Source organism: Notamacropus eugenii, chromosome 1, assembly GCF_028372415.1.
Source record: "Notamacropus eugenii isolate mMacEug1 chromosome 1, mMacEug1.pri_v2, whole genome shotgun sequence".
Lineage (NCBI taxonomy): Eukaryota > Metazoa > Chordata > Mammalia > Diprotodontia > Macropodidae > Notamacropus > Notamacropus eugenii.
The window spans coordinates 309,726,985-309,752,987 of record NC_092872.1 but is presented as its reverse complement, the minus strand read 5'-3'; the positions used below and the strand labels follow the sequence as shown (position 1 = coordinate 309,752,987).

General features: G+C 38.9%; 1 protein-coding gene across 3 annotated transcripts in view; it reads left to right on the top strand.

Annotated features, from left to right (window-relative positions):
* Positions 1 to 26,003, top strand: part of SUSD6 (sushi domain containing 6) — a 107,939-nt gene that overhangs the window by 41,406 nt on the left and 40,530 nt on the right. The window contains exons 2-3 of one of the 3 annotated variants that reach the window (XM_072629486.1): positions 10,435 to 10,603; positions 10,822 to 11,007. In XM_072629486.1, coding sequence (XP_072485587.1) covers positions 10,887 to 11,007 — 121 coding nt within the window. In that variant the 5' untranslated portion in view covers positions 10,435 to 10,603; positions 10,822 to 10,886. Of the gene's footprint in view, positions 1 to 10,434; positions 10,604 to 10,637; positions 10,731 to 10,821; positions 11,008 to 26,003 lie in introns of all 3 variants that reach the window. The other 2 variants (XM_072629487.1, XM_072629488.1) reach the window with 2 other exon arrangements.

The window sequence follows — 26,003 nt, the reverse complement described above, 5'->3', positions numbered from 1 at the left end:
CTTTATTTTTTGTCATCTCTGCCTGTCCCCAACTCCCCTAAAATTCTCCATTTGAAAAAGGGAAAAAAATTGCAGCAACCATACATAATCAAGGATAATAAATAATAAATTCCCACATTGGCATATCTGAAAATATATGTCTCATTCTGTACCTTGAGACCATCACATCTCTTGTCAAGAAATCGGTAGCATGCTTCATCATCCTCTGGAGGCATGGTTGGTTATTGATCAGAGTTCTTAAATCTTTCAGGGTTTGGTCCGTCCTTCCTTTCTTCCTTCTTTCCTTCCTTCCTTCCTTCCTTCCTTCCTTCCTTCCTTCCTTCCTTCCTTCCTTCCTTCCTTCCTTCCTTCCTTCTTCCTTCTTCCTGCCTGCCTTCCTGCCTTCCACAGTATCGTTGCTGCTATAGAAATTGTTCTCTGGTTCTGCTCATTTCCTTCTGGTTCAGTTTAGAAAAGTCCTCTCAGGTTTTTCTGAAAATGACCATTTTTCTAGGTCCTATAGTGTAATAATGTGCCATTACATTTATATATCATGATTTGTTCAGCCATTTTCCAGTTGATGGACACCTTCTTAGCATCCACTTTACTATGCACAAAAGAGTTGCTGCAAATATTTTTGTGTATATGAGTCCTTTTCCTGTTTTTTTTGTCTCATTTGGGGTATAGGCTTACTAGTATGTGTTTGTCCTTCATTGCTGAAGAAGACTGTGCCATCAGAGAAATCACTTGACTTTGTTTTGAGTGAGGGAGGGCTGTGCAGGTCACCAGCCTCACTTCTCCTCTAGAGCCATCTGAATCCAGTGACCAGATATTCATTAGGATGACTGGAGATGACCCAGGATGAGGCAGTTGGGGTTAAGTGACTTGCCCAAGGTCACACAGGTAGTGAGTGTCAAGCATCTGAGGTGAGATTTGAACTCAGGTCCTCCTGACTCCTGCACTGGTGCTCTATCCACTGCACTACCTAGCTGCCCCTAGGCTTACTAGTAATATCATTGGTCAAAGGGTATGCTCAATTTAGTAGTTTTGGAGGCACAGTTCCAAACTGCTTTCCAGAGTGACTGGACTGATTTACAACTCTTCCAATATTGTATTGGTGTACCTATTTTCCTGAAGGCCCTCCAACAGTTGTTACTTATTTTTTTTTTTTATCATTTTCCCCCAGTTAACTGTAATCTTAGCTTTATTGGATTTGTTTGTGCAAAAACTTTTAATTTTGTGTAATCAAAATTGTTCTTCTTTTATCCTTTTTATCTCTTATTTATGAGCTCTTTCTCTACTGGATTTCATTTCTAAGAAGTGAGTCAGTTCTGTTATTCACATCTTATATTGGCTTTTCCTATCCTTTTATACAGTAAAGGGTATAGTACATTTCTCCAATCTTGACAACATTTGTTATCCTGGAACTATACTGAGGTCATTCTGTATAGTGCACTGGCACAATCCACACTAGGATGGTCTAGTGCTTCTTACACTTTTTCCACTTGTGACCCCTTCAGTGCTTCTTAAACTGTTTAAGAGGTGCTGGTCACTCTAGTGGACAAGTCCTTAGAATCAGAGGGCCTGAGTTCAAATCCTGGCTCTACCACTTATTTCTTGGATGACTTAACCTCTCCCTGCTTTAACTTCTTCATCTATAAAATGAGAGTTTTATACTAGATGACCTTGGAGCCTCTCTCTAGCTTGAATTCTGTGAGCCTGCAGTCATATATACTCTAGATACCCAGCCCTAAAATGAGTAAGATCTGTTTTCTCAATGAGCCTTTTAAATAATTCTGACTCTTAACACTTTAGAACCTTGTCTCTTCTCTCCTTTTTCTAGGAGATGGAGCAATGGAAACCCTGTCTATAATATTTTAAATATGGTAGGAAATGGGGATATGACAGACAGTGTGGTATAGTAAAAAAACACAGACCTAAGACAGGAAGTTAATTTTAAAGTTAATAAGTTATTAGTTGGAATTAATTGAAAATGCTCCATAAGGAGACAGATGTCCTACTCATTTCAGGTCTGGATATACTTAAAGCTGTCAAACTTTAACCTGGGATTACTCCCACCAGTGGCTTCCTCCACTTCTACTCATAAACTGCTTAATGGAGCTGGAGGAAATTATGAAGCCTAACTGACTCTGTGCCCTACAGATTTATTTTATCTTATGTCAACTGGGTCCCCACCATAGCAAGATGATCCTTTTACAGTCTTTTCTTCCTGATTGATTCACTATCCCACTTCACACAGAAACTGTTCCAAACCGTCTCATTTTTTCAATAAGCATCACCACCACCACCCCTATATTCCAGTAACCATCCACTCCTCTTCGCTCTCAGATGAGGACTTACCTCATTCTTTACTAAGAAAATAGAGATTATTTGGTATTATTTTTTCCACCTCTCAAATCCCATTACATATATCTTATTCTCTTATTTTTAGTTTTGTATCCTGGCACCTAACAGTGCCTAGCACCTTGTAGCCCCTTAATGTTTGTTGATTGATTGTTTGGATCAAATAATTTCATGGATGTGTAATACAAAGTGTATATAAAGGTGAACTGACATTAATTTACCATATTTTCTGTGGTCATTTTCTTTCTTAAATGTAAATTTTTATTGATGCCTTTTTTTCTTAGATCACCACCATTTTCCCTAGTATCCTGTCTTCTCCTCTCAGAGAGCCAATCTTTATATTTTTAAAGCCCAGAAAGGAAGGGGGGAGAAAAAGAGGAAAATAAATAATTAAAACTGATGACTATATTGAAAAAGTGTGAAAATAAGTGTAGTGTACTACACATGAACCTCCCTTCTCTGCCAAAGAGTAGGTTGGGGTGGGGGAGTGGCTTCTTTAAAAGCTGGGGAATCTATAGCAAATATATTCCTCCCTTAGTTGATAAATATGTGGCCCTTGCTAACTTCAAGTAAGTTGACCTCTCCCTGGAGGATAAGTAGAGGGGAGGGAGGACTAGGAAGGATGGAGATTGTTGGGAATGTAAAGAGCCAATGTAAAGAAGTTCTTGCCTTCAAGGAACTTTTAATCTAATTAAGAATATAAGAAAATATAAATTTGCTTTGGGTTTGGAAGACAGATGAGTTTTTCAGCTTTTTAGGAAAGGAAAACAGAAGCAGAAAGACTGCATGTTATCGGATGACAATTGGTTTCTTAAACTGAAAACCCAGCTTAGCGTAGAAAAATCTATATAGAAGGGTCTGGGCGAAAAGACTCAGAGAGGGAGTTAAGTTAATCTGGCCCCAAAGTGTTTGAAATAACAATCCAAGACTTATAAAATGACTGTATAAGGATTTTCTTATAACAAATACATAATGAATGATACTAACCATTAGTACTTTGAATTAAAAAGATGGTAAGATCTCTGTGACTGAATTAATCTAGGAAGATAAAGGGTTATAGGTTTAGAACTGGAAATGACTTTGGAGATGATCAAGTCCAGCAGAAGAAGAAACTGAGACTTGCCTAGGATCATCATAGGTAGGAAATAGTAGTAGAAGTGGGATTTGAATCCAAATCTTCTGCCTCCAAATCCAGCAATTTTTCCACCTCTCCTCAAGGACAAGAAACAAGTTGAACTGAGCATTAGAGAGTGAATTAGTTTTGAGTAGGCGGCTAGGTGGAAAAGTAGAGCACCCAAGAAAATCTCAAATGGCATCACAAAGAATCAGGTGGCTGAAAAACAACAGGAAATGGTCAGGAAAGGGTATGAACAAAATTTTCCCATCAGGACTAACTCCTAGTCCTCAAGTTTCAAGGGGTAACATTCCTAGAAGCTGGCACAAAAGTAAAAAAAAACAACAAAAAAGTGAATGTTGATATATTGAACCTATGGGAAATAAGGGGTTAGGTTCCCACACCCACTAAAAGCTGTAATCTTTTGCCAGAGAGCAGCTGCAGACACTTTCGGGACAAAATTACAGCATAAAACTTGAATGTTAGAGGCAGGCAATGAAAACATACAACAAATGCACAGGGAACTCTCTACTCTATTAGGGTAGACAAGAGCTGTGAAGCACCTCGTAGAATACCAGCCGCTCCACAAACTTTTCTGTGCATAGCAAAGTCGCATATCTTTTTTTTTTTTTAATACATTTTCCTCTGCCCCATCACAGCAGTATGTTTGTGAAAATGCCCAAGATCCCAAGCTGAAGGCCCGGAGAGGTTATAATTTCACCAAGGTCACATAGATAGTACAGTAGTACAGAATTCCTATCCTCTTCCAGTTCAGTACTGTTCCTATTATAGAGTGTTACAGAAACCACAGCCCTGAAAGGTGCTTTATTTCAGATACACCTTTGGCAGATCTGGGACTGGAATATGTGTCTTCTTATTCTGAGCCTAGGATTCTTTTCAGCATTCCTGCAACTACTGTCTCAGAAGACTAGGTACAATGCTTTTAATAAACAAATTTCATACAGCTGCTTAGTGGCTCTCTCTTTTTCCTCCTTGGCTACCCTTTAATTTCCTTCTATTCTTCTCTCCCAGACTCCCCAGTGTGTGGGGGTAAGGGAAGGAGGATAGAGTAGTAGCTATGTACGCGCGCCAACGCACATACAGATGAGCTTGTTGTTGTGTAGTTGTTATTTTTGGGAAGCATTTGAGGAGCACTGTACGAGTCTTATGCAAGTGTGCTGATAAATTAATTGAGCTTGTTGCAATTCAGATGTAAAGATACTGGGGTGGGACTTCCTGGATATGGGAATATGACATTTTCCAAAGAGAATAAATCTGTTCTTCCTTCTCTAAGTCATATTGTGAACATTCCAGGAAAAATACTTTTTAGCCATTCCTCTTGTCTCTCGGTTATGCATGTAATAACAACAATATTGATATAATACCTGAAGGTTTGTAAAGTGCTTTAGGTAGATCCTCATTTGGACTTCTTTTTATAATTATAGAAGTCAGCACAAAAATGTGCCACCAATTCATTTGAGGGATAAGGGTGTTGGTATGGTGTCTCAGACACCCAGAGGCCACTGCCTAGAAGGCCTAAAGACTAGTCTTCTACTTTCCTTACCTTAGGCCAGAGCATTTGTTATGTTACATATATATGTATATATTCATTATATATTAGTTTTTATGGCTCTGACAAGTGTGAGAATACTTATCAGAAAATAGCCGTTTTTCTAAATGAGTAAACTTAGACCCAGAGATACTAAATGATTTGTCAATGGATGTTAGTGACAGGTGGGACTGAAGCCTGGGTCTTCCTTTCTATAAGTTCCTTACCATCTTCACTATGCCAGGCTGTCCTGAGAGATCTTCTGTTTTAAGAAGTCAAGTGACTTGATCAAATGTATATACAAAGCCAGAATTAGTGGCACAGTCTGTACTAGAACCAGAATCTCTTGACTATACTACACCTTGATGTTTTCTGCTAGAAAGAAGTCAGGGAAGTTGAAGAGAAGGATGGGGGCAAAAGAACCGTGGTTCTAGGCCAGAACAGGCTACAGGGAAAATACAACTCCAGGGTTACAGGTGATCTCATTTCAGCTTACCTTCTCAGACTCCTCTCTGTTTTCCTTTAAGCAGCAGCCTACATTCTAGCTCAATTGGACTTATTTCCAGACTACCTGCCTCTTCCTACTCTGTGCCTTTGTTCCTCCCACCCGTCCCAATGCTCCCTATTCCACACTCCCACCACCCCTCCATACCATAGATTGAAATACTTTTGCATTCCTTTGAGACCCAATTCAGATGCCATCTCTTCCATAAAGCCTTTGTTAAAGCTATAAGGGACTTTATAGATGATCTAGTCCAGATCTAGTCCAATATACCTTTATTTTGCAGCAGGGGAGACTGAGACTTATAGAGTTGAAGTGACTTATCCATAATCACGTGAGTGTGTCTGAGATTTAAACCCAGAACTCCCAAGTCCAACATTCTTTCTGTTTTGTTGTTGTTCAGTCAGTTCAGTTGGGTCTGACTTTTTTATGATCCATTGGGATTTTCATGGCAAAGATACTGCAGTGGTTCTCCAGCTCATTTTACAGATGAGGAAACTGAGGCAAACAGGATTAAGTGACATGCCCAGGGTTACACAAGTAGTAAGTGTCTGAGGCCAGATTTGAACTCAGGAAGATGATTCTTCTTGACTCCAGGCTCAGTGCTCTATCCATTGCTCCACCTAACTGCCCCATATTTTACCATACTGTCTGGATTTTATCTTTAGCTTAGAGTGACCTCCTTTCTCAAATTTCTCATAGCATTTTGTGCTTCTATACAAGTTGTCCTAAAAAAATCTTTGTGAAGTTTAAAGCTTTTCTTAATGTTGTTCAGTTGTGTTCATGGACCATAATACACCAGACTTTTCTATCCTTCACTTCATCTCAAAAGTCTGTCCCTTCTTTCCCAACATCAGGGTCTTTTCCAATGAGTCTCATCTAATCATTAAGTGGCCAGAGTATTTAAGCTTCAGTTTCAATATTGATCTAACCACAAATAGCCTGAATTAATTTTTTTAAATGTGGACTGATTTGATCTTACTATCCAGGGGACTCTCAAAAAAGTCCAGCACCACAATTCAAAAGTCCAATTCTGTTGCACTCAACTTTCATTAGAATCCAGCTTTCACAACCGTACATTACTATTGGAAATACCAGAGTTTTGACTTTGACCTTTGTTGGCAAGGTAATGTGTCTAAAGTATTAAAACTTAAATAGCTACTAAACTTTTTAAAACTTAATAGTGGCTTAAAACTGCACTGACTTTTGGGACAATCTGTGTATACTTACCACATCCTAATTTGTATATCATTATTTGTATCCCTGCCTTTTTACCCCTGCTAGATGGCCTGTGGTATCCAAAAGTAAGGCATGGCCTTAATACCAAGGGCAGAAAACCTCTATTAGACTGTGATACTGACTCACAGCTGAAGCAAAAACTTTAGTTCTGTTATGCTCATACCCTACACCCCCTAGAGTGTCTGAAGGCAGCCATTTGGGAAATATTTAATGGTCAATAGATCTTTACCTTGTGGAGAGGAGCTATTTGCAGTCTTGAGCAGTTTACAAGATGCTTTTTTGTTTTTTGGAGGGTGTGTGTGAGGCAATCAGGGTTAAGTGACTTGCCCGGGGTCACACAACTAATAAGTGTCAAGTGTCTGAGGCTGAACTTGAACTCAGTCCTCCTGACTCCAGGATTGGTACTTATAAGGTGCTTTTCTCAATGGCCTTGATGAGTAAGGGAGGGAAGGAGATCACAGATTTAGATCTGGAAGAGACCTTATAGATAATCTAGTCCAACTCCCCTTATTTAAATTTTTTATTATTAGTAATTTGACCAGCATGAATATTTCCATATGCAAAAATAGAAAAAGAAAAATATATATGGCAAGATGAATATTATGTACATGGATCTTTATAATGTGGCTGGATTATTAGAGTACATATTCAGTTTAAAATGATAAATGCAGCATTGCCCTGCTTGTTTTTCTTTGTATCTTTGTGAACTTCCTTTTGCTTTCTTCTATGTATTTCTTAAATATTTAATTGAGACTTTTTTCTTTTCCTTTTTTGGTATCATTATCCCTATGTCCTTATCCCCCCACTTCTCTCACCAAGAAGCTCTCTAAGTCATGTGTTTTGGCCAATTAAGAAAATGTATATCATACTCTATCCCTAGTTCATCTTTCAAGAGGTAGGAGGTATCAATTATCAATTTTCTGTAGTCATAGTTGGTTTCTGATTGATCATATATCTGTCTCAGTTATTTTCCTCTACAGTATTATATTTCATTCCGGCTCTTACTTTACTCTGAATCAGGTCCTACAAGTCCTCCCAGGTTCTTTGAATCTATCCCTTTTGTTATTTCTTAGAGTTCAGTAATATTCTGTTACATTCATATGCCATAAATTATTTAGTCATTGGATGAGTACCCACTTTATTTCTGGTTCTTTGCTACAATGAAAAGTAATTCTATGAACATTTTTGTAATGTGGATCCTTTCCCTCTTTCTTTAATCTGTTTAAAGTGTAGGCCTAGCAGTAGTATCATTGTGTCAAAGGGTATGCTCATTTTAGTGACTTTTTTTTGCATACAATTCTATATTGCTTTTCAGAAGGGTTGGCTCCACCAACAGTGCATTTAGTGTGCCTGTCTGCTATAGTTCCTGCAACAACTGCCATTTTTCTTTGCCAATCTAATGGGTATGAGACGGAACGTCACAGTTGTTTTAATTTTCATTTTTGTTTTTGGTGATTTGGAGCATTTTTTCATGTGGTTGTTAATAGTTTGCCTTTCTTCTTTTGAAGTGTATGTTCATATGGCTCTTGTTTCTATATGTGTGTCAATTTTCTCTCTATCTTGGATATCAGATCTTTATCCAAGACAAATGTGCTGCAGAGATGCCCCTCCCCCACCCTGTTTTCCATCTAATTCTAACTGCATTGATTTTGTTTGTGCAAATCCTTTTCAGTTTTATATAGTTGATATCTCATCTGATTCTCCTTTTTGATCACCACACTCTTCCTCTAAACATAGTTGCAAAAGATATTATTTCCTTTTTCTCTTTTTCTAATTTGTTCATAAGACCTTTTATATCTAGGTCTTGTGGCTATTTGGAGTGTATTGTGGCATATGGTATGAGATGTTGGTCTAAACCTAAATTCTTCAGCAGTTTTTGTTGAGTAGTGAGTTCTTATTAAATGATTATAATTCTTGGGTTTATTGATTGAACACTGCACTACTATGCCCTCTTTCTTCTGGGTTTTCTGTGCTTAATCTGTTCCAGTGATCTGTTTTTTAAGAAGTACCAAATGGTTTTGACTGGTTTTGATCAGAGGTGAGGAACCTTTTGGCATGTGGTGCTCTGGGTCCTCAAGTACAGCGCTTTGATTGAATCCAAACTTCACAGAACAAATCCCCATGATAAAAGGATTTGTTGTGTAAAACTTAGACTCAGTCAAAAGGCTGCACTCAAGGACCTAGAAGGCCTTATATGGCCTCAAGGCCACAGATTTCCCATCCCTCGTTATGATGATTACTGCTGTTAGTATAATTTAAGATCTGGTTCTGCCATATATCAGTTTAAAATCAAGTCTGGTTTAGTATCTCCAGCAGAGTATCTGGTCTTTGTATTTCAGTGGCTGACTGTGTGTGTGTGTGTGTGTGTGTGTGTGTGTGTGTGTGTGTGTGTGTGTGTGTGTAGGGGGATGAATTAAGGGGGAAAATATAAAAGTTCTGTATATAACACTGAAGTGTCTGAATTATAGAATTTTTTTGAAATTAAAAAATAAAATTTTTGTTATTTCTGGGTATCTTTTATGAAATTAGACATGGGATCCTAATGGGTAAATTGAGATAAAGTAAATAGGCTATATTATGTACTTGAGCATATCTGAGTAAACATGGACAAGTCACACTTGACCTCAGCTTCCTCATTAGTAAAATGAAGGGAGGAAACAGGACTAAATGTCCGATCTCTTTTAACTCTGAAGTTATCACCCTCAACTCAAAAAGTCCTACAACAGACAAATTGATTTTCTAGATCCTGGAATTCTCTTGAGCACTAATTTGGCAGAACTATTGGTTTTAGACCGTTTCCTTATATGAGTGAAAACCCCAGATTTCTAGAAGTCATTTTAAATTCTGCTTAAAAATCATTGAATTAGCAAAAAATAAAATAAAGATTGTTAGTGGGAACTAATGAAATGTTTTAAGAAAGGGAGCTTTAGAGGAAAGTATTTGGGATAGAGGGTAACAGTGGAGAACTTCCACATCCTCAGCTGAAGGCAGAAAACCCAGTGCAGCCATCTCATCATTTCCCACAGGCTGTACTCCTGGACTTCATCACCCTCCCTCCTCCATGTACTGTCTGCCCCCTTAACATCCCCCACAAAAGGGTGCCCATTCCCTACCTTTTCACCTTTTTGTGTGTTGATTTCCCATATTTGTATCCCCAGCACTTAGCACAGTCCCTGGCATGTAGTAATTGGCTGTTCTGATCAAAGTCTCTAGAATAATACAATATCTTTTGTTATGAAATGAGATGTTTTTATGTATAATGGAGGGAGAATTGGATGATCTCAAAGGATCCTTCTAGGTCTAACAATCTTTCCTTGTTGCTCATTTGTCTGATTAGAATTCCTCCTGTCAAGGAGCTGTGCTTCACTGGGAACCTGGCACTATATTATATTTTACATTATTATCAACATTTAATCTTGCTTCAAGTGAGGAGTGTATTGCGGTTTTTTTTAGAGAGGTATGTAGTGGAGTGTCAACACATGTGACTAGCTATAACTTCCGGGGTTGCAGGTGTGTGTATGATGAACTTGGTAATTGTTTCATTTTTGAAATTCACAGATGCAGAGTCAGAACTGTGAGTGACTAGGCTTGTTGTTCAGGCAGCTCAGGGACACATTCTTTTTAAGACAGTGTTTCTGAAGTTGCTTTTCCTCCCACTAAATTAGTTCCTTTTTTTTTTTCCCTAAGTTGAACTCATACCATGTGCTTGTGGCAGAGGAAAAACTTGACTCATTGATACAGACAGCAGTCCTCCTGTCGTCAGCTGCTTCTTCCCTGCTTCACCCAGAGCCTCCATGACTTGTGGGGTAGAATTGGGTCTTTTCTCAAAGCTCAGCTCTGCTTGAAAAATTTCAAGGTGAGATAATTCCTGCTTTTCTATCCTCTTTCAGAAATCTGGCTGTGCATGCTGGAGACTTTGGACATGCTATCATCCTCCCAAGCCATAGAGAGGCTAGATGTTACCTTCCTTACATTGAAAAGAGGTGAATTTCGTTGATAGGATTCTCTAAAACTTGACTTGTAAAGACTTATATTCCTTCCTGAAGTTTTTTATGCCTTTTTTTTTTTAAATAGGTGGATTTGTACCTGGCTGGCAGTATTTTTCCCCCCTTTTTCTTTCAAACTTGGACGGATAAAAGATGTGCTATGGCAGGATAACACCAAAGAGCAGCTCAGCCCCACCGTTGGCCTCCTTAGGACATGGACTACTTCTTCCATTCATGATTATTAGCACTTTCCTTGGAAATGGAATTGCTTCAGGTAAGTCAGGTGCCTGTACTTGGATTGTGTTAGGCATCCTCAGAGGATGTAGTGTCATAATACTAAATGGCTCCAGAGGAGCCCAGGGACAGCAGATTACCAGTGTGTCCCAGCAACATGATTTTAGGGAGGTCTTTTGCATGGTAGATTTAGAGCTGGAAGGGACTTCAAAAGTATTTAGTCTAGTGCTACTTAAACTGTGGGTCGCTACTCCATATGGGTCATGAAGGGAAAAAGTTGGAGAAGCCGTGATCTAGCCAACCCCTGTCATGGCAGAAGGCAGTTTCTCTATTCCCATGATTGTTAAAGTGTGGTTCAGGTGTGCCCAAGAGACCTTTCAGGTGGTCCTTGAGGTCAAAACTATTTTCATGACAATACTAAAACATTTAAATGTCTAATACAGCAAATATCACTAGCTATACTCTCTAGAGGACCAAAAAAGTTTGAAAACCACTGCTCTTGACCTTTGACCACGAATATGTTAGGCAAAGAGGCTGAACACAAAGCTAGACTATTTGGGGCAGTTGAAGGAGTCCTGATATTGCCCCTCTTCTCCCTTCCTACTGGATACATTGCAGCTCGTGCCTTTTTCCTGTTTTTCTTCACTTTCCACCTTAGTGGGCAGCCATGGAGCACTGAAATAACAATTAAGGAACAGAATTATTGTCTCAAACTTGCCATTAATTATCTCTGTGGCTTTGGGCAAATACCTTGATTTCTTTGAGCTTCATTTTCTTAGCCTATAAAGTTAGAAGTTTGTACTGAATCCTCCCATTCTGATCTTATATGGTTTTAAATGCTGCTAGGTGTTGGCAAAATGGAAAAGGTAAAACTAAGGGTTTTAAAAGTTGTGAAATGTTTCATCTTTGTTGACTTCTTGGATTCTTTTATCACTAATTTAGTTACCCTGATAAGTATCATTCATACCATCCTATATAATCCTTCTTTATGCGAATGAATCAGTGAAAATACATTTACTAAACACTTACTGTGTACCAGGCATTGTACGAAGCACCCAAGGACACAAATTAAAAGAAGTTATACAGTCCCTGCTCCCAAGGTCCTCATACTCTAATTGGGAAAGACAGTACGTAAAAGATATCTTAGCTGTAGGGCAGATAGAAAAGCCCTAGCGGTGCACCCTTGTGACCCTGGGTTCCTTAGGTGATATCAATAGGTAAGATAACAGTACCAGGGATTTTTGAATGTAGAAATAGGGCGGAAATAATAGGAAACAGGTGTGTGGGTGTGGAATATAAACCTTAGACAACAGTTTTTGAGTCTCAGAGGGGCACACACACACGCACATTCAAATTCTTTCTGTTTCTGTCTCTCTTGCTCTTTATCTTTTTCTTTCTCATGAGGGAAATAAAATATGTAAGGAAAGATTATTGTGAATTGATAGAGGAGGAGACCCAGTGCCTGTGGGTACTGCTCTGAATAGGGGCATCAGAGCTTCCACAGCCCCATTTGGACTGCCTCATATTGTCCTGGAATATCTCTTCTCCCTGTTAAAGCAAGAAATTATACCATTACCCATGTTTACATTACACATCATCAGTTTCTAGTCCAGAGTTGTCAGAGAGGACTTGCCAAGTCTCAGTATTTCTTCCTTCAGTGTTCAGCATTCACATCATATCTCTCAGTACAACCTTTCCCCTCCATGTCTGTGGTTGGCCCAGACATAAGAAACACCTAGTATATCTGTCTGTGGAAGAGCTGATTCCACTGTGTTCCTTGTTTCTGGGATACTATGGAACATTTTAGGGTGTGGAAGAAAAAATGACCTTCCTGACCTCATGAAGAGTAAATCTCTTGGTAAACAAGGCATAGAATCCTCATAAAGGGTGGAACAATGTTGTGGAAACATATTTCAGCACAAAGATCTGTAAGTTTGGATCTAAAGCCATTGCTGCAGTTTAGAACCAGCCCTCCTGGAAGTTATTATTCATAAAATCCTAAAATTTTAGAGCTGGAAGATCTAGCAATCATGTAATCAAATTTTCTTATTTTATAAGTGAGAATACTCAAACTCAGAGGGGTGACTAGTCCAAAGTGACCTCAGCTAAGTGAATGTTAAAGTCAGAATTAGAACTGAGGCCATCCCTATAGCTGCCAGATTGATGTTTCCAAAGCGTAGATCTGACTTTGTGACTCTCCTATCTAAGACTGTTCAGTGCCCAACACCCCCCTTCCAACTGCCTTTAGGATAAAATGTTGTTCCTGTTTGATATTTAAAGCCCTTCACTATCTGGCTGTAGTCAGACACCTTTCTAGGCTGACTATGCACTTCTCTCCCTCACACACTCTCCTCTAGCCAAACAACATTCCATCTCTCACCTTTGTGCCTTTGCACAGACTGTCTTCCATGTGTGGAATGTACTCCTTTGTCACCTCCACCCCTTAGAATTTTTAAAAGCATAAGTGCCGTGTCTTTTAAGAGACCTTTATTGATTCCTCCAGTTGTTAGTATGCCACCCCCAATCACTATTTTTATTTTTCATATACATATATATCCTATATTTACTTGTCTATAAATATGTAGTCTTCCCCCCCATCCAGGAGAATTTAAGTTCCTTGAGGACAAGGACTTGGGTTATTTGTGTATTTGCACCCTAGAATCTACCTGACATATAGCAGGCACTTAATGGATGCTTGTTGGTTGACTTTTTCCCGTACTGCTTTTTTTGTGTCTTTTTTTCAAAATAAATTTTATTGCTAGCTTTTTTTTTTTTTAAATCATCTCATTTCCAGATATACCATTACAACCAGGTGAGCTTTCCCATGTGACAAAAGAAACAAACCAACTATCAATGAAAGATCTCATCTGACAGTGTTTGCAACATTCAGCATCCATAATCCCTACCTCTACAAAAAGGAAAGAAATGTTCTGAGCCAGACTGGCCTTTATTATCATTCAGTGCCTGGTTTCATTTTTTAGTGGCTTGTTATATTAATCATATATGTATAATTTTATTTTATTATTATATTTTATATTATAATTTATATTACGTTATGTTTTATATTTTAATTGCTTATTATAGTTTTAATCAGAAGTTCTCTATATCAGTGAAATCACAAGTGTAGTAAAATAAAATGAAATCATTGCCGTACTGCCTTTTTTCCAACCTCAGTATGGGAGGCTTGTTTGGGCATGTCACATGAAAGCATTACCACACTGGGAAGTCCTGTAGCCTTTGCTCTTCAGTGGCAGACTTGGGCTGTGAGTCACCTCATCTTTGCCCTTGCTACCCCTTCCAATCTCAACTTCACCCCACCCTTTCCCCAGTACCCACACCTTCTGTACTTTCCTCTCAAAGTCTGAAATCAATGATGAGAAACTCATGACTCTAAACTAATAGGGAAGAGAAGGGGGTGGGGCGGGGAGAGAGACACCTTCCTTATTATCCCTCTCCTTCCCCAACACACACACACACACACACACACACACACACACACACACACACACACACACACACCTACACAATGTGGCAGAACACAATGTGTATGAAGTGAGGGATTACACTCCTCAGAACCAGTGCATCGCTGCCTGCCAGTCCTCCTCCTCCAACCCAACACACACACCCAAAAGGAGATTATTCCAGGGTAGAAGGGAAAAATAATTCCCTGACTACAATCCAGGAGAGACACCTGTAATGACATACCTTCCAATGAGGAACATGGCCAAGAAAGTTTGCCAAGCAACCAAGATCCAGATGTGCAAGCTTTTGAGAAGAAGCAATTTCATTTGAAGAAGCTCCCTTCTCCTGCCCTCCTTCCCCTTTCCTCCCACAGTTTTAAAAGATGAAGTGCCCTGTGAAATGCTGGCTTTGTCTTAGTTTCAGTAGCCCTACTTTAAAATGTAAACAGTGCATATACTTGCTTACACATATCTCATGTGTTTACAAGCATGCTTTACGTAGTTTAGCAGGCATTGAGTTATGATGAGAGGTTCCACGAGAGAATGCTCTTCAGGAGCACACACTTCAGCAATGCCTATTCTTACAAGTCTTACACCTAAAGATTGGAACAAGTAGGCTACATTAAAAAATGATAGGACTGTTGTCCCCCAAATAGCAGCTAGATTTTAGTTATACTACCCTGTCTTTATATAAAGCTGTCTTTCCTGGGCCCTAGAATTATAACAGTAGGAATATTAGATGTTGGTGCTGTTGTTCAGCTACATGATAGTAATATTTAGTAATGGAAAGGAAGAGGGTGTTTGTTGTACTTCCTTGAGTTCTACCGCATAACCTAGAACGGAGGTATCAAACTCACTCAGGGCTACAAGCAGCCCACAAAACTTTGGCGTGTAGTCCAAACCAGATTAAAATCTAATTGGGAATGTGGAACAAAATAATAAAAAATGTTATTAGATAATGTTAATATGTGGGTTTTTAAGTCAAATATGTGACTACAAGGATCCGTTTCTATTTGACATTACTAGAGTAGAATACTTGATAGTAAGAAGATCATGCAGGCTACATTAAAAAAAAGTCAAACCCCTACCTTTTTTTTTTTTTTTTTGCAGAGTGGGGGTCTACAGCTTTCCAGAGTAATAGGATATTGCATATACTTTCAGGCTTAATTGCTATTTTGGTTAGTATTGTTGAAGAGCTTTTTTTTCCTTTTTAAAATTCTTTTTCTAGAGGATAACTTTCTGGGTAGGGAAAGATATTAAAAGTTAAGTTTATATAAAAGCAAAAGATATCAATAAAACTGATTTTTAAAAAAATTAAGCTCATTCGCTTGCCTTCAGCAAAATTTACCATCTCTTCTAAGGTGAGGAGTAGCAATTCAGAGCTATGTTGAAAATATGCAAGAGTTTTGAACCCCATGTCCCCAATTCCTTCTTCCATCTGTCCAACCTTAAAAGGATACTTTCTGTATGACTATAGACAATTCTTTGCCTCTCTGTGTTGCCTCTGTAAAATGGAAATAACAATCCTTGGGTTCTTTAAAGGCAATATTGTGAATAGCCAACTGTGTATGTTTGTCCTTCGTTGCTGAAGAAGACCATGCCATCAGAGAAATAATGACATGACTCGCACTTGACTTTGTTTTGAGTGAGGGAGGGCTGTGCAGGTGACCAGCCTCACTTCTCCTCCAGAGCCATCTGAATCCAGTCACCAGATATTCATCAGGATGACTGGAGATGACCCAGGATGAGGCAGTTGGGGTTAAGTGACTTGCCCCAGGTCACACAGGTAGTGGGTGTCAAGTGTCTGAGGGAAGATTTGAACTCAGGTCCTCCTGATTCCCACACTGATGCTCTATCCACCGCACCACCTAGCTGCCCTGAATAGCCAACTAACCAGAAAATGAAGGTACAAAGTTGTCTTTTAGTAGGGGAGATCAAACTTTGCATTTAAGTTTCCATTTGCTTTTTGGACTCATGTTTAATGCTTGAGGATCTACTTAGCCATTGACAAACGTCGTTTTTCTAAAGCATAATTCTGATTGATTCTATTGTATCAAACTGCAAATATTAGTAGACTGTAGCGTAGCATATTGTACAAAACAAATTTAGACACTGTCATGGCTGTTTGACTTACTAATATCCATGCTTTTGTTTCTATCCCCTCCACCCCTACCCTATCTTATCTTTTCCTGAATAATTTTCTTGGGAAGGATAACATATTTTGAATTTTATTCTTGGCAGTTTGGGAGGCACAGTGATGCAGTAGGTAGTAGATCTATCATTGGGTACCTTTCCACAAGTCAGTTTAGTTCTCTTGACTTTTCCTTTTCTCATCTGTTAAAATTAGGGAATTAAACCAAGTGATCTCTAAGGGCCCCTTGCAGTTCTTAACTGCTGTGAACCTGAAAATGTCTCTTTACAGATTGTCCTAAAATGTGAAAGCATGTTAAAAAAAAATTTAAATTATGTGAGCATTTTAAATATGACAGACAAAACAGACACACATCTGGTTTTACCTATAAATATGGGTTAGACTTTGTGTGAGTTGGCTTGACGTTGGTTTGCTAGTGCTACCTTGTAGAATGTTGTCAGCTAATTTATCTGATTGTACCATGTCCCACCAGGCTTCAGAGATAATACTGAAGGTTGTGCCACTATTGTGTTATGTCTTCTTTCTCCCATTCCCTAGGTTTCCATTACAGATGACAGACCATCCTATCAGGAGACTGGTTTAAGGAAGAAGAGAGTAAGATCTTTTAAAATTATTGACCCAAGGAAGAAAAAAGTAGTTTTCTTATGTTTTTGTTTTTAGGCAGTCAGGGTTAAGTGACTTGCCTAGGGTTACACAGCAAGTAAATCTAAGGCTGTATTTGAACTCAAGTCCTCCTGACTCCAGAGCCAGTGCTGTATCCACTGGGCCACCAAGCTGCCCTTTTTTTTTTTTTTTTTTTTGAGGGTAGTTCTTTTATAGTTACCAAGTTTCCTTGTGTTGTTCCTTTCTTATTGTTTTTAGCTTCGCCTGCGATGACCCCTTATGGTTGTTTGCTTCCCAGTTTTAATTGAAGAGGTTTATCTGGGCAGTTCTATTTTTGGAAAGACAATAGGGCCTCTCGAAGATTAGTGGATTGTTTGCTAAATGAGGGTATAGTTCCTACAACATCCGATGAACATCTTCCTATCAACTGCAAACACTGCTGACATGAGTGATGTAATCTCTTTGTGGCATAATTACCGTCTCTGTAAAAAGACTGGGTTTTTGGATGGAAATTTGGACAGGTTATTACTGAGGAATTACTGTAGAAGCTAGGCATCAGGGAAAAAGGGAGAAACTATTTTGCAGTAAAGTAGTGAATTCTCTCCCTCCTCATGTCAGCCTCATGTCTTCTTCCCTGGTTTCCTTCAAGTCCTAGCTAAAACTCTATCAGGAAAGCGTTTCCAATCTCTTAATTATAGTGCTTTTCCTCTGTTGATTATCTTCAATTTATCCTGAAGACCCTGATGGTCTTCCCCTTCCAGATCTTTTTTTTTTTTTTAAGAGTCTGTTCTTTGCCTCACTTAATTAAGCCTTCATCACGGAATGGGTGCTGCCTCAGTCAAGCTGAGATCTGTTAAAAGATATTAGCTTGAAAAGGCCAAGGTCCCCCACTGCATCCTGGGCCAACTCCAGTAGTCCTGATCCATATCTGCCTGCTGGACCCAGATGGCTCTGGACGTGAAAGTGAGGCTGGTGATCAGTTCATTTGCATGTCATGGCATTACCTCCCTGATGGTAGATGATCTTGGTCTCCTTTGAGAATGAAGGAATGACATGGGCAGCAGTGACAAGCAAGCACTCCTGTTCTCCCATAGTTGTTTGCATGTTGTCTCCTCCATTAGATGGAGCTCTTTAAAAGCAAGACTCTGTTGCTTTTCTTTGTACCCTCAGTGCTTAGTAAAATACCTGGCACATAGTAGGTGCTTAATAAATATTTTTGGACTGACTATCACATAGGATTATCTCTACCTTAAAATTTCCTAACAAAGAAAGGCAAAATCTGGATCACACATCTTCTCTACCAGAAATTAAGTAGTAATTCAATGAAAACACTGTCAGCCTGACCAGATTATGTATTAAACATACATTTTAACTCCTTGGCAATTAATCCAAATACTGGCTAAACTTGGTATGATTTAACACTTGGTGGTTTTGTAAGGCCAGCCTGATCTGAGTGGTTTTCTTGATTCTATGATCCTTATCTTTCACCCTCTTCTGCAGGTGGAGGAACTAGCATCTAACCCCAGGATGTCAGTGTGCAAATAAATACTCAAGGATTAGCACTTTCACCATAATATTTTAGGCAAATAGCTTAACTACCTTAGCCCCAGCCACTACTATCCCACTTAGAGATTTCATTCTTCTGTATCACTGAATTTAGCCAGTTGTGGGTAATATTGGACTATAATTCCTGTCCAGTAGCAGTCACACAGCTATTAAGTGTCTGTGGCCAAATTTGAACTCAGCTCTTCCTGACTCCTGGCCTGGCGTGCTGTCCATTGTGCCACCTAGCTGTCTCAAGTGTGTATGTGCCATCTATTATTATATTCTTCAGAACAGCAATGAAGAAGTTTTTTTAATATTCCCTAAATTCCTTGGGATAGATGTTATGACTCGAAGGAACTATAGTGATCATTTAGGTCAAACGTCTTGTTTTACAGATGAAGAGGTTGAGGACCAGAGAGGTAAATGTCTCCCAACAAGCAAGTTATAGGGCTAGGACTATAAATCAGGTCTTCCAATTAATGTTAGTGATCTTTCTTCCCATAATGAAAGGACAAAAAAAATAGTAACAGTAATATTAGACTATAAATTTCAGGGGGGTAAAAAATCTGTCTGCACATGGGCACTATTAATTGTGGGATTTGTTGAATGTTTGGAATCTTTAAAATATATATGTCCTTTATCTTTTCTTCATTGTATTCTTGATTTCCTTTTGCCTTCATAGCTAATTCCCAGTCTTTTATTACCTTATCTTTTTAGGACTAGGATTGCTTGAGAACTATGTGCCAAAAATAGATCTTTGTTCATAATCGTTAACCTGCCTGACAAAAATAACCAAAACTTCAGTGCTGTTTTTAAACCTTTATAAATTTTTGGTGGGTGGGTTAGTGGAGAAATGATGGAATGAGTCAAACAGATTGCTGTTAGCTTTACGTCTATTATTAGTTTTTCAGTGCTTATAAAAGTACTGTGTGTAAAGAATTTCAGCTCCAGAGAAACTGGTACAGTGAGGGTGGCTGTCACACCATTCAACTGTATCTTTTGCTTCCATTTTTTGAAATCCATGTATATAAGACAAAGGATGTTCTGGGCACGTGGTTACCAGCACTTTCTGTGGCAGAGGCACATGTTTCTTTACTAGAGAAAGAGATTCAGGTTCTTATTTATTACTGATTTAAATTTGTTTCTAGAATTTAGCTATTGGATTTGGTAAAAGGTAGAAGGTCCTTGGGTGCAGCCTTTTACTGAGTCAAGTTTTACAGAACAAATTCTTTTATTATAGGGATTTCTTCTGTGAAGTTTGGATTCAGTCAAAGAGTTGAGGACCTAGAGGGCCATGCAGCCTAGAGGCCACAGGTTTCCCAGCCCTGACTCTGGTCCATTATACCAGTGGTAAAACTTAGGCTAAGGACAGCACCCAAATCTGAGTGTCATTGTTGCCTTTTCCATTGGTGAGAAAATGTTATGCCTAGAAAGGATCTTAGCTATCATCTGATGGCAGGCCCTTAATTTAACAGGTGAAAAAGCTAACGATTAAGTATCGGTTCCAAGATCAGAGAACAGGTAGTAAACACTGATCTTTAAGTCTTCTCTACCCATAAATCCTGTGATCTTTAAGAAATATGGGCAAAGCATGCCAACGTTGTATAATTTCAGGTCAAGAAAAGGTCCCTGGCCCCAACTTAGGGGCTGCCTAAAATTCAACAATTAGAGATTCATTTCTTTGTTCTAGTTATAATGCAGATATTTCTAAGGGAAATTATATCGATCCATTTATACCTTGGAGTAAATTAATCTTTTTGCTACTTTGCAAAGTTAGTTTGAGTTTTATTAAGGGTTGTAGAGAGAACTTGAGCCTACTTTAATGTAGAAGGGGAGGGGCCAGAAGGCAGGAGTTGGGTGAGTTCGCCAAAGACAGACTGATCATTAAGTTTAAAGCAGCGGCACAGTTAGTCTCTAGTGGTGTTTTCTGTACAAGGTTCTGCCGTGTTGAAGGGTTGGTAGAGTAGCGTCCTAGGTTGTGTGTGTTACTTCAGAGTCCAAACTCCTTTCTAATAACTTGCAGGATTGCTGTTATTACAGCTGTTCAGTTACTTTATAAAGCTCTTGTTATTTTCCCTCAGGTGGCCCCTGAAAAAAGTTAGCTGATTATATTTAATTGATTAACAACTCACCTACCCACCTATCTTTCCAGAGGTCAATGTACACTTAAGACAGGAGCCCCTTGTAAATTGCTTATGAATTTGTATGGGCTGAGGAATGTTCTGTCCCATGAGGGATTCAAACTTTGGAATGTTTTGACCACAGTCCTCCACAGAGGCATGAGAATTGACATGGTGATGGGACCAGTCTGGAAAAATCCAGCTCTATATTGACTTTTCCTTTTTATACCTATCTATTCCTAGTAAGCCCAAGAATCTGCCATTCAGCAATCTCATTCCCTCTATAGTCAACATACCTTTCTTCATCACACCTGGGATAACACTTTGCACTTCTCTTTTGTGTTTATCATGTATTAGTTTACATTATAACCATCTGTGTGCCCCACAGGTGCCCCTAGTAGACTAAACACCACGTTTCTATCTTCTCCTGTGCTTACCACAAATGCTCTTTAAAAAAAATTATTTATTGAAACCAGAGTTGTTGAATCTCTTCTCTCATATCTTGTCATCTCTGTTGCCTACCTAGCAGCCATGATTCAGTATTCATGTTTATCAGTTTCTGCTTCTAAGTAGCCCTAAATTAAAAGTCCACCAAAGCCTTCCTTGTCAAAGGTAAGGTTCTAACAGATTGGATGGGGAATTTGGAGCAGTGATTTTATTTATGAGCTCTCCAGACACTGTGGAAGCGGACCCCATAGCACCTGCTGTAGAAGGAAAGGAATGTTCTGTCACCTCGGAGGCACAGTGAATAGTGTTGGACCTAGAGTCAAGAAGACCAGAGTTCAGATTCCACTGCACGTGTTTTGCAGCTGTGTGCCCCTGGGCAAGTCTGCCAACATGGGGATAAGTAACAGCATATCTCTCCCAAGGTGGTTGTAGGAGTCAAATGAGATGTTTGTGAAGCATTATTAACGCTAATTATTGGTAATTCCTCTTCTTTGGTAATTCCTCCACTCAGTCTGACTGCTGGTCTGTCTTTTCAGGGAACTCAGGATTCTAAATGCCATGAACTCCAAGGCTTACCCTTAGAGTACTTGTTGGACACTTCATCCAGCTTCTCAAAAACTGTGCCACCTTCTCTGACTGCCACTGACAACAAGCCATAAAGGCTGAGTGTGGGCTATGATGGACTTGCCTGTTAGTCATGCAGCAGCCAGCCTAGATAGCTGAGCTGTCTAAGGTCAGAGCAGCTCACTGATGATCATTCCCTGTTCAGCAGAGTGAGGAAAGGTTCGTACACCATAGGAATCATTAATCCTTAAGATACGCATCTGAGATCACTGGTACATTTTTTCCCTTCATCTGTCTTGTTGTTCGAGGTCAGAATCCTGAAGTCCCACTCCACGTGGACTTTCAACTCTTCTACAACTCTTCTTCAACTCTTCCCTGGCTCCGTCCAGGTCTTCTCTGTTCAGGAATATGCCAGCCAACTGCTGTGAGTCCTGTGATTTGGGGTACATCAGAAGCCTGGGGAGGGGGAGGGAAGGAGCAGTGAAAAAGACCCTGCTTAAGCCATCTGCGTAAGGGCACACTGCCTGAGCTGCTGTCGACTGGATTCTGCTACTTGTCCTTTTGGCTATGTGGTAGTAATGACATCAGCATTTCAAAAAGGGGATTACCCAGAAATCCTCCCATTCCCCCTTCCCTCCCTTCTCCCTACAAGAGTTGTGTCTAGGCTGTACAGAATGGCTTCACTGTTCTGAGGAATTGCTGTTCATTAGACCAAATTTGACACCCTGTTTTGATCCTCTAGTTCATGGACTGAAGTTGCCTGTGTTTGTGTTGGCAGGCTTAAGAACTTCTGGCCTGGATGGAACAAGCACCCACTAGGCAAGCAGAAAGACCTTGCCCTGTCTTACTGGCCTCCATTTAAGTAGGTAGTATCATAAATTTTATGAGGATTTCTCAGGCTTCTGTTAATTAATTCATACTTAATTCCTCTCATTTGGTATAGGTGGCTTCCTAGAGGTGCAGCCCAAGGTCTTTTAAAGCAAGTTCCAACTGAGAAGGGTTCAAATGCATTTTTTTAGTGCTTTGGGGTTTTTTATTTTTAACTTTTAAAATGCTTTATTGATCTTTCTCTTTTAAAAAAAAATTTATCACTACCCACTAACACTAATCACCAACTCTCTTCCAAGGAGAAGCTGATCTTTCCAGTGTATAGTCAAGCAAAACAAATCAGTATATTGGCTATATCTAAGAATTTATGTCAGGTTCTATACCTCTGAGCATAAAGGTGCTTAACTTTTTTTTGTGTCATGGACCTTTTTTTTGCATGCCATTCCTTTTCAGAATAATGCTTTTAAATATATGTATTTTATTTAATATGTTTTATTTTAATAAAATGCATAAGATTACAAAGGAAGTCAATTTTATTGAAATGCAGTCATCAAAACATTAACATCAAGTACTCCTAGCCCAAGTTAAGAACCTCTTTTTTCTGCCAAAAGATGCAAGGTGAAAGATATGCTTCTTTTCATTGTCAAGAGGCCTTCTTGACCTCTGTACAGCCTCTGACATATCACACTCTTCCCCTTGATGTTCTTTTCTCTCGAGACTTTCATGAGGTTGCTTTCTCCTGGTTCTCCTCCTGTGTATCTGACCACTCCTTCTAAGTTTCCTTTTGCTGGATCTGTTCCCAGGTTACGCACCTGGAAGACATGGGTGTCCTACAAGCTCTTTCCTGGGCCCTCTTCACCTTCTATACTGTTTCACTCAGTTTTAAGACCTACGTAGAAGGACAATGCCTTTTTCTTACTTTTAAAGAGAATACTGTCAAGAAGCTCCAGTATCTGGGGAATAGGAAGAGCAGGAACAGGATTCTCCTTCAGAGTTTTTTACTCCCAGCCAATATCCCAGTCTTAGGTTGACATTTGGGTTTTTCTCCCTTTTTAAATCACCTGTCTGTCAGCAAATATTTATTAAGTTCTTATTTTGTGCTAGGAACTGTGCTAAAGCACTGGGGAAAATAATAGTCCCTTCCGTCAAGGAGCTTACTTTCTAAAGGGGTTAAATTAAGGAAGAATTAAAATTTTCCTTTATGGCTGAGCTGAGTAAGTAGCTCTTGCTTGCAAGGCAACAGACTGAGAATGACAGAAAGAAGAGTCTGTCTGTGCAACCAGAAAACCTTTGCCTGTGTGGTTTTTATGAATAGCTACATAAAACCATTTTACTACATATACTTGTCAGACTTTTATGTAAGAGTTGAGTTTCTAAAATGTTTAGGTAAGTCCTTTTTTTTCAGCCATGTTTTTAAATGTACTAGAAGAGCTAACTTATGTTAGAAAACCTGTAATCAATGCTTTCCTTTTAATTGACTTGCTTTGCAAGTGCAGAGTTTTGTATATTGGGTTTTCCTAAAGTGGAATATGTCTTTTTTGGGGGGGGGGGGGGGGGAGGTTGGTGGGAGAGGCAGTCCAAGTTAAATAACTTGTCCAGTGTAGCTAGTAAATGTCAAGTGTCTGAGACTGCATTTCAATTCAGGTCCTTCTGACTCTAGGGCTGGTGCTCTATCCACTTTGCCCCTGGAACATGTCAAAATGGACATGACATAAAATCAAAGTTTTTCTACAGAGTTGATGCATTTAGAATTAGAAGGGAAATAAGGGAGGAAAAGTCTTTGCAGCAAATAAGAGCCTTCCTTAGAAGATTAATAGTCAAAGGATATGAATAAAAAAGCTATTTACAACCCTTTGAAATAAATGTTTCGCATCACTAATGATGAGAGTAATACAAAATAACTTTAAAAAAACAACCTCTTAAGATTTTACCTCACATACACCCATCAGATTAACAAAAATTGCTAATGTATTACTTGTCAGAAAAGGGGAGGGTATCCCTATGTGCAGAAGTATTCATAGCAATATTCTTGTTTTAGTAAAGAACTGAGAATGGTTACCTATAAATTGAAGAATCATTAAACAAATTAATGTAACATTATTAATATTAGTGCACTGTGATAAATGCAAAAAAGAATGGTTTCAGAGAAACCTGGGACAGGTGATCCAGAGTAAAATGAGCAGAACTAGAACAACTTATAGAATGAATGCAGCTTTGTAAAGAGATGCAACTCTGAAAGACTTAAGAACTTTGTATGATCAATGCAAGGACCAATCACAATTCTAGATTGATGAATTATGCTTCCTACCTCATGGAAGAGAGATTTTCTAGACAGTCCTCTTTTTCTGTTCTTTGTACAGGAAAACATTCATGTTTGTTGCTTGACAAATTATTTTAAAAATAATTTAAAAAACAAAAACCAGGACATTCCTGTATATGGCTTCATCCTATTCTCTGTAGTTAAACCAAAAAGACGACAAAAACCTAATTTCCATAAGTCTTTCATATGCTGCTTTTAAAGGACGGAAGAATTACATCTCTTCCCTTTTCTCATAGGCTGCTTCCTTAACTTCAGAGTCTCTTAAAAGATTGGACTTGCTTCACCCAGTAGCCATTATCTTTATTGGCTGCTGCCGAAAGGACCTCAGACAACAACACTAATTCTTGGTTTAGGTTTAGGATCTTTGTTCTAGTAAAACATTGCTATAGAAATGGAGTGGAAGTCTTTGCCCTGCTATTTCGCTGAAAGAGGAGAAATGTTAAAAGTCTTCTCTTTTGGGAAGTAGTTTTGTCATTTCTAGAAAATTTACAGAGAACATTGCCAAATATTGTTCCTCTGACAGGCTTTAGAATCTTGAAAGGAAATTGTGCAATCTGTTGTCGTAGAGTACTACTTACTGCTTTTGCCTCTACATCTAGTACCGACTTTTCCTCTCCTTCCCCCTCCCCCAAAAGTTCATGAAATCTGGAAATGAGACATCCAGAATCTTGGAGATCTGTTTGAGATGAAATTTGGGCAGATGAACTTTTTATTTCAAGAAGAGCTTTACTTGTAAAAATCCAGGTAGAGAAGGATTTGTGTACTTGAGAGTCTGGAGTAAATGACCTGTGTAATGGTGACTGGTAGATAGAGTCTCTGAAGAAGAATTTCATGGATTCATTAGCTTTTAGAACTAGAAGGGACCTCAGCTGTTATCTAGTCCAGCCCCCTCATTTTTACCAGATATACAGAACTTAGTGGTATACCTAATGTTATATAGCGAGTATACAGTCAGGGTTTGAACCTCTGTTCACTGACATAAAATTCAGGCTTTTG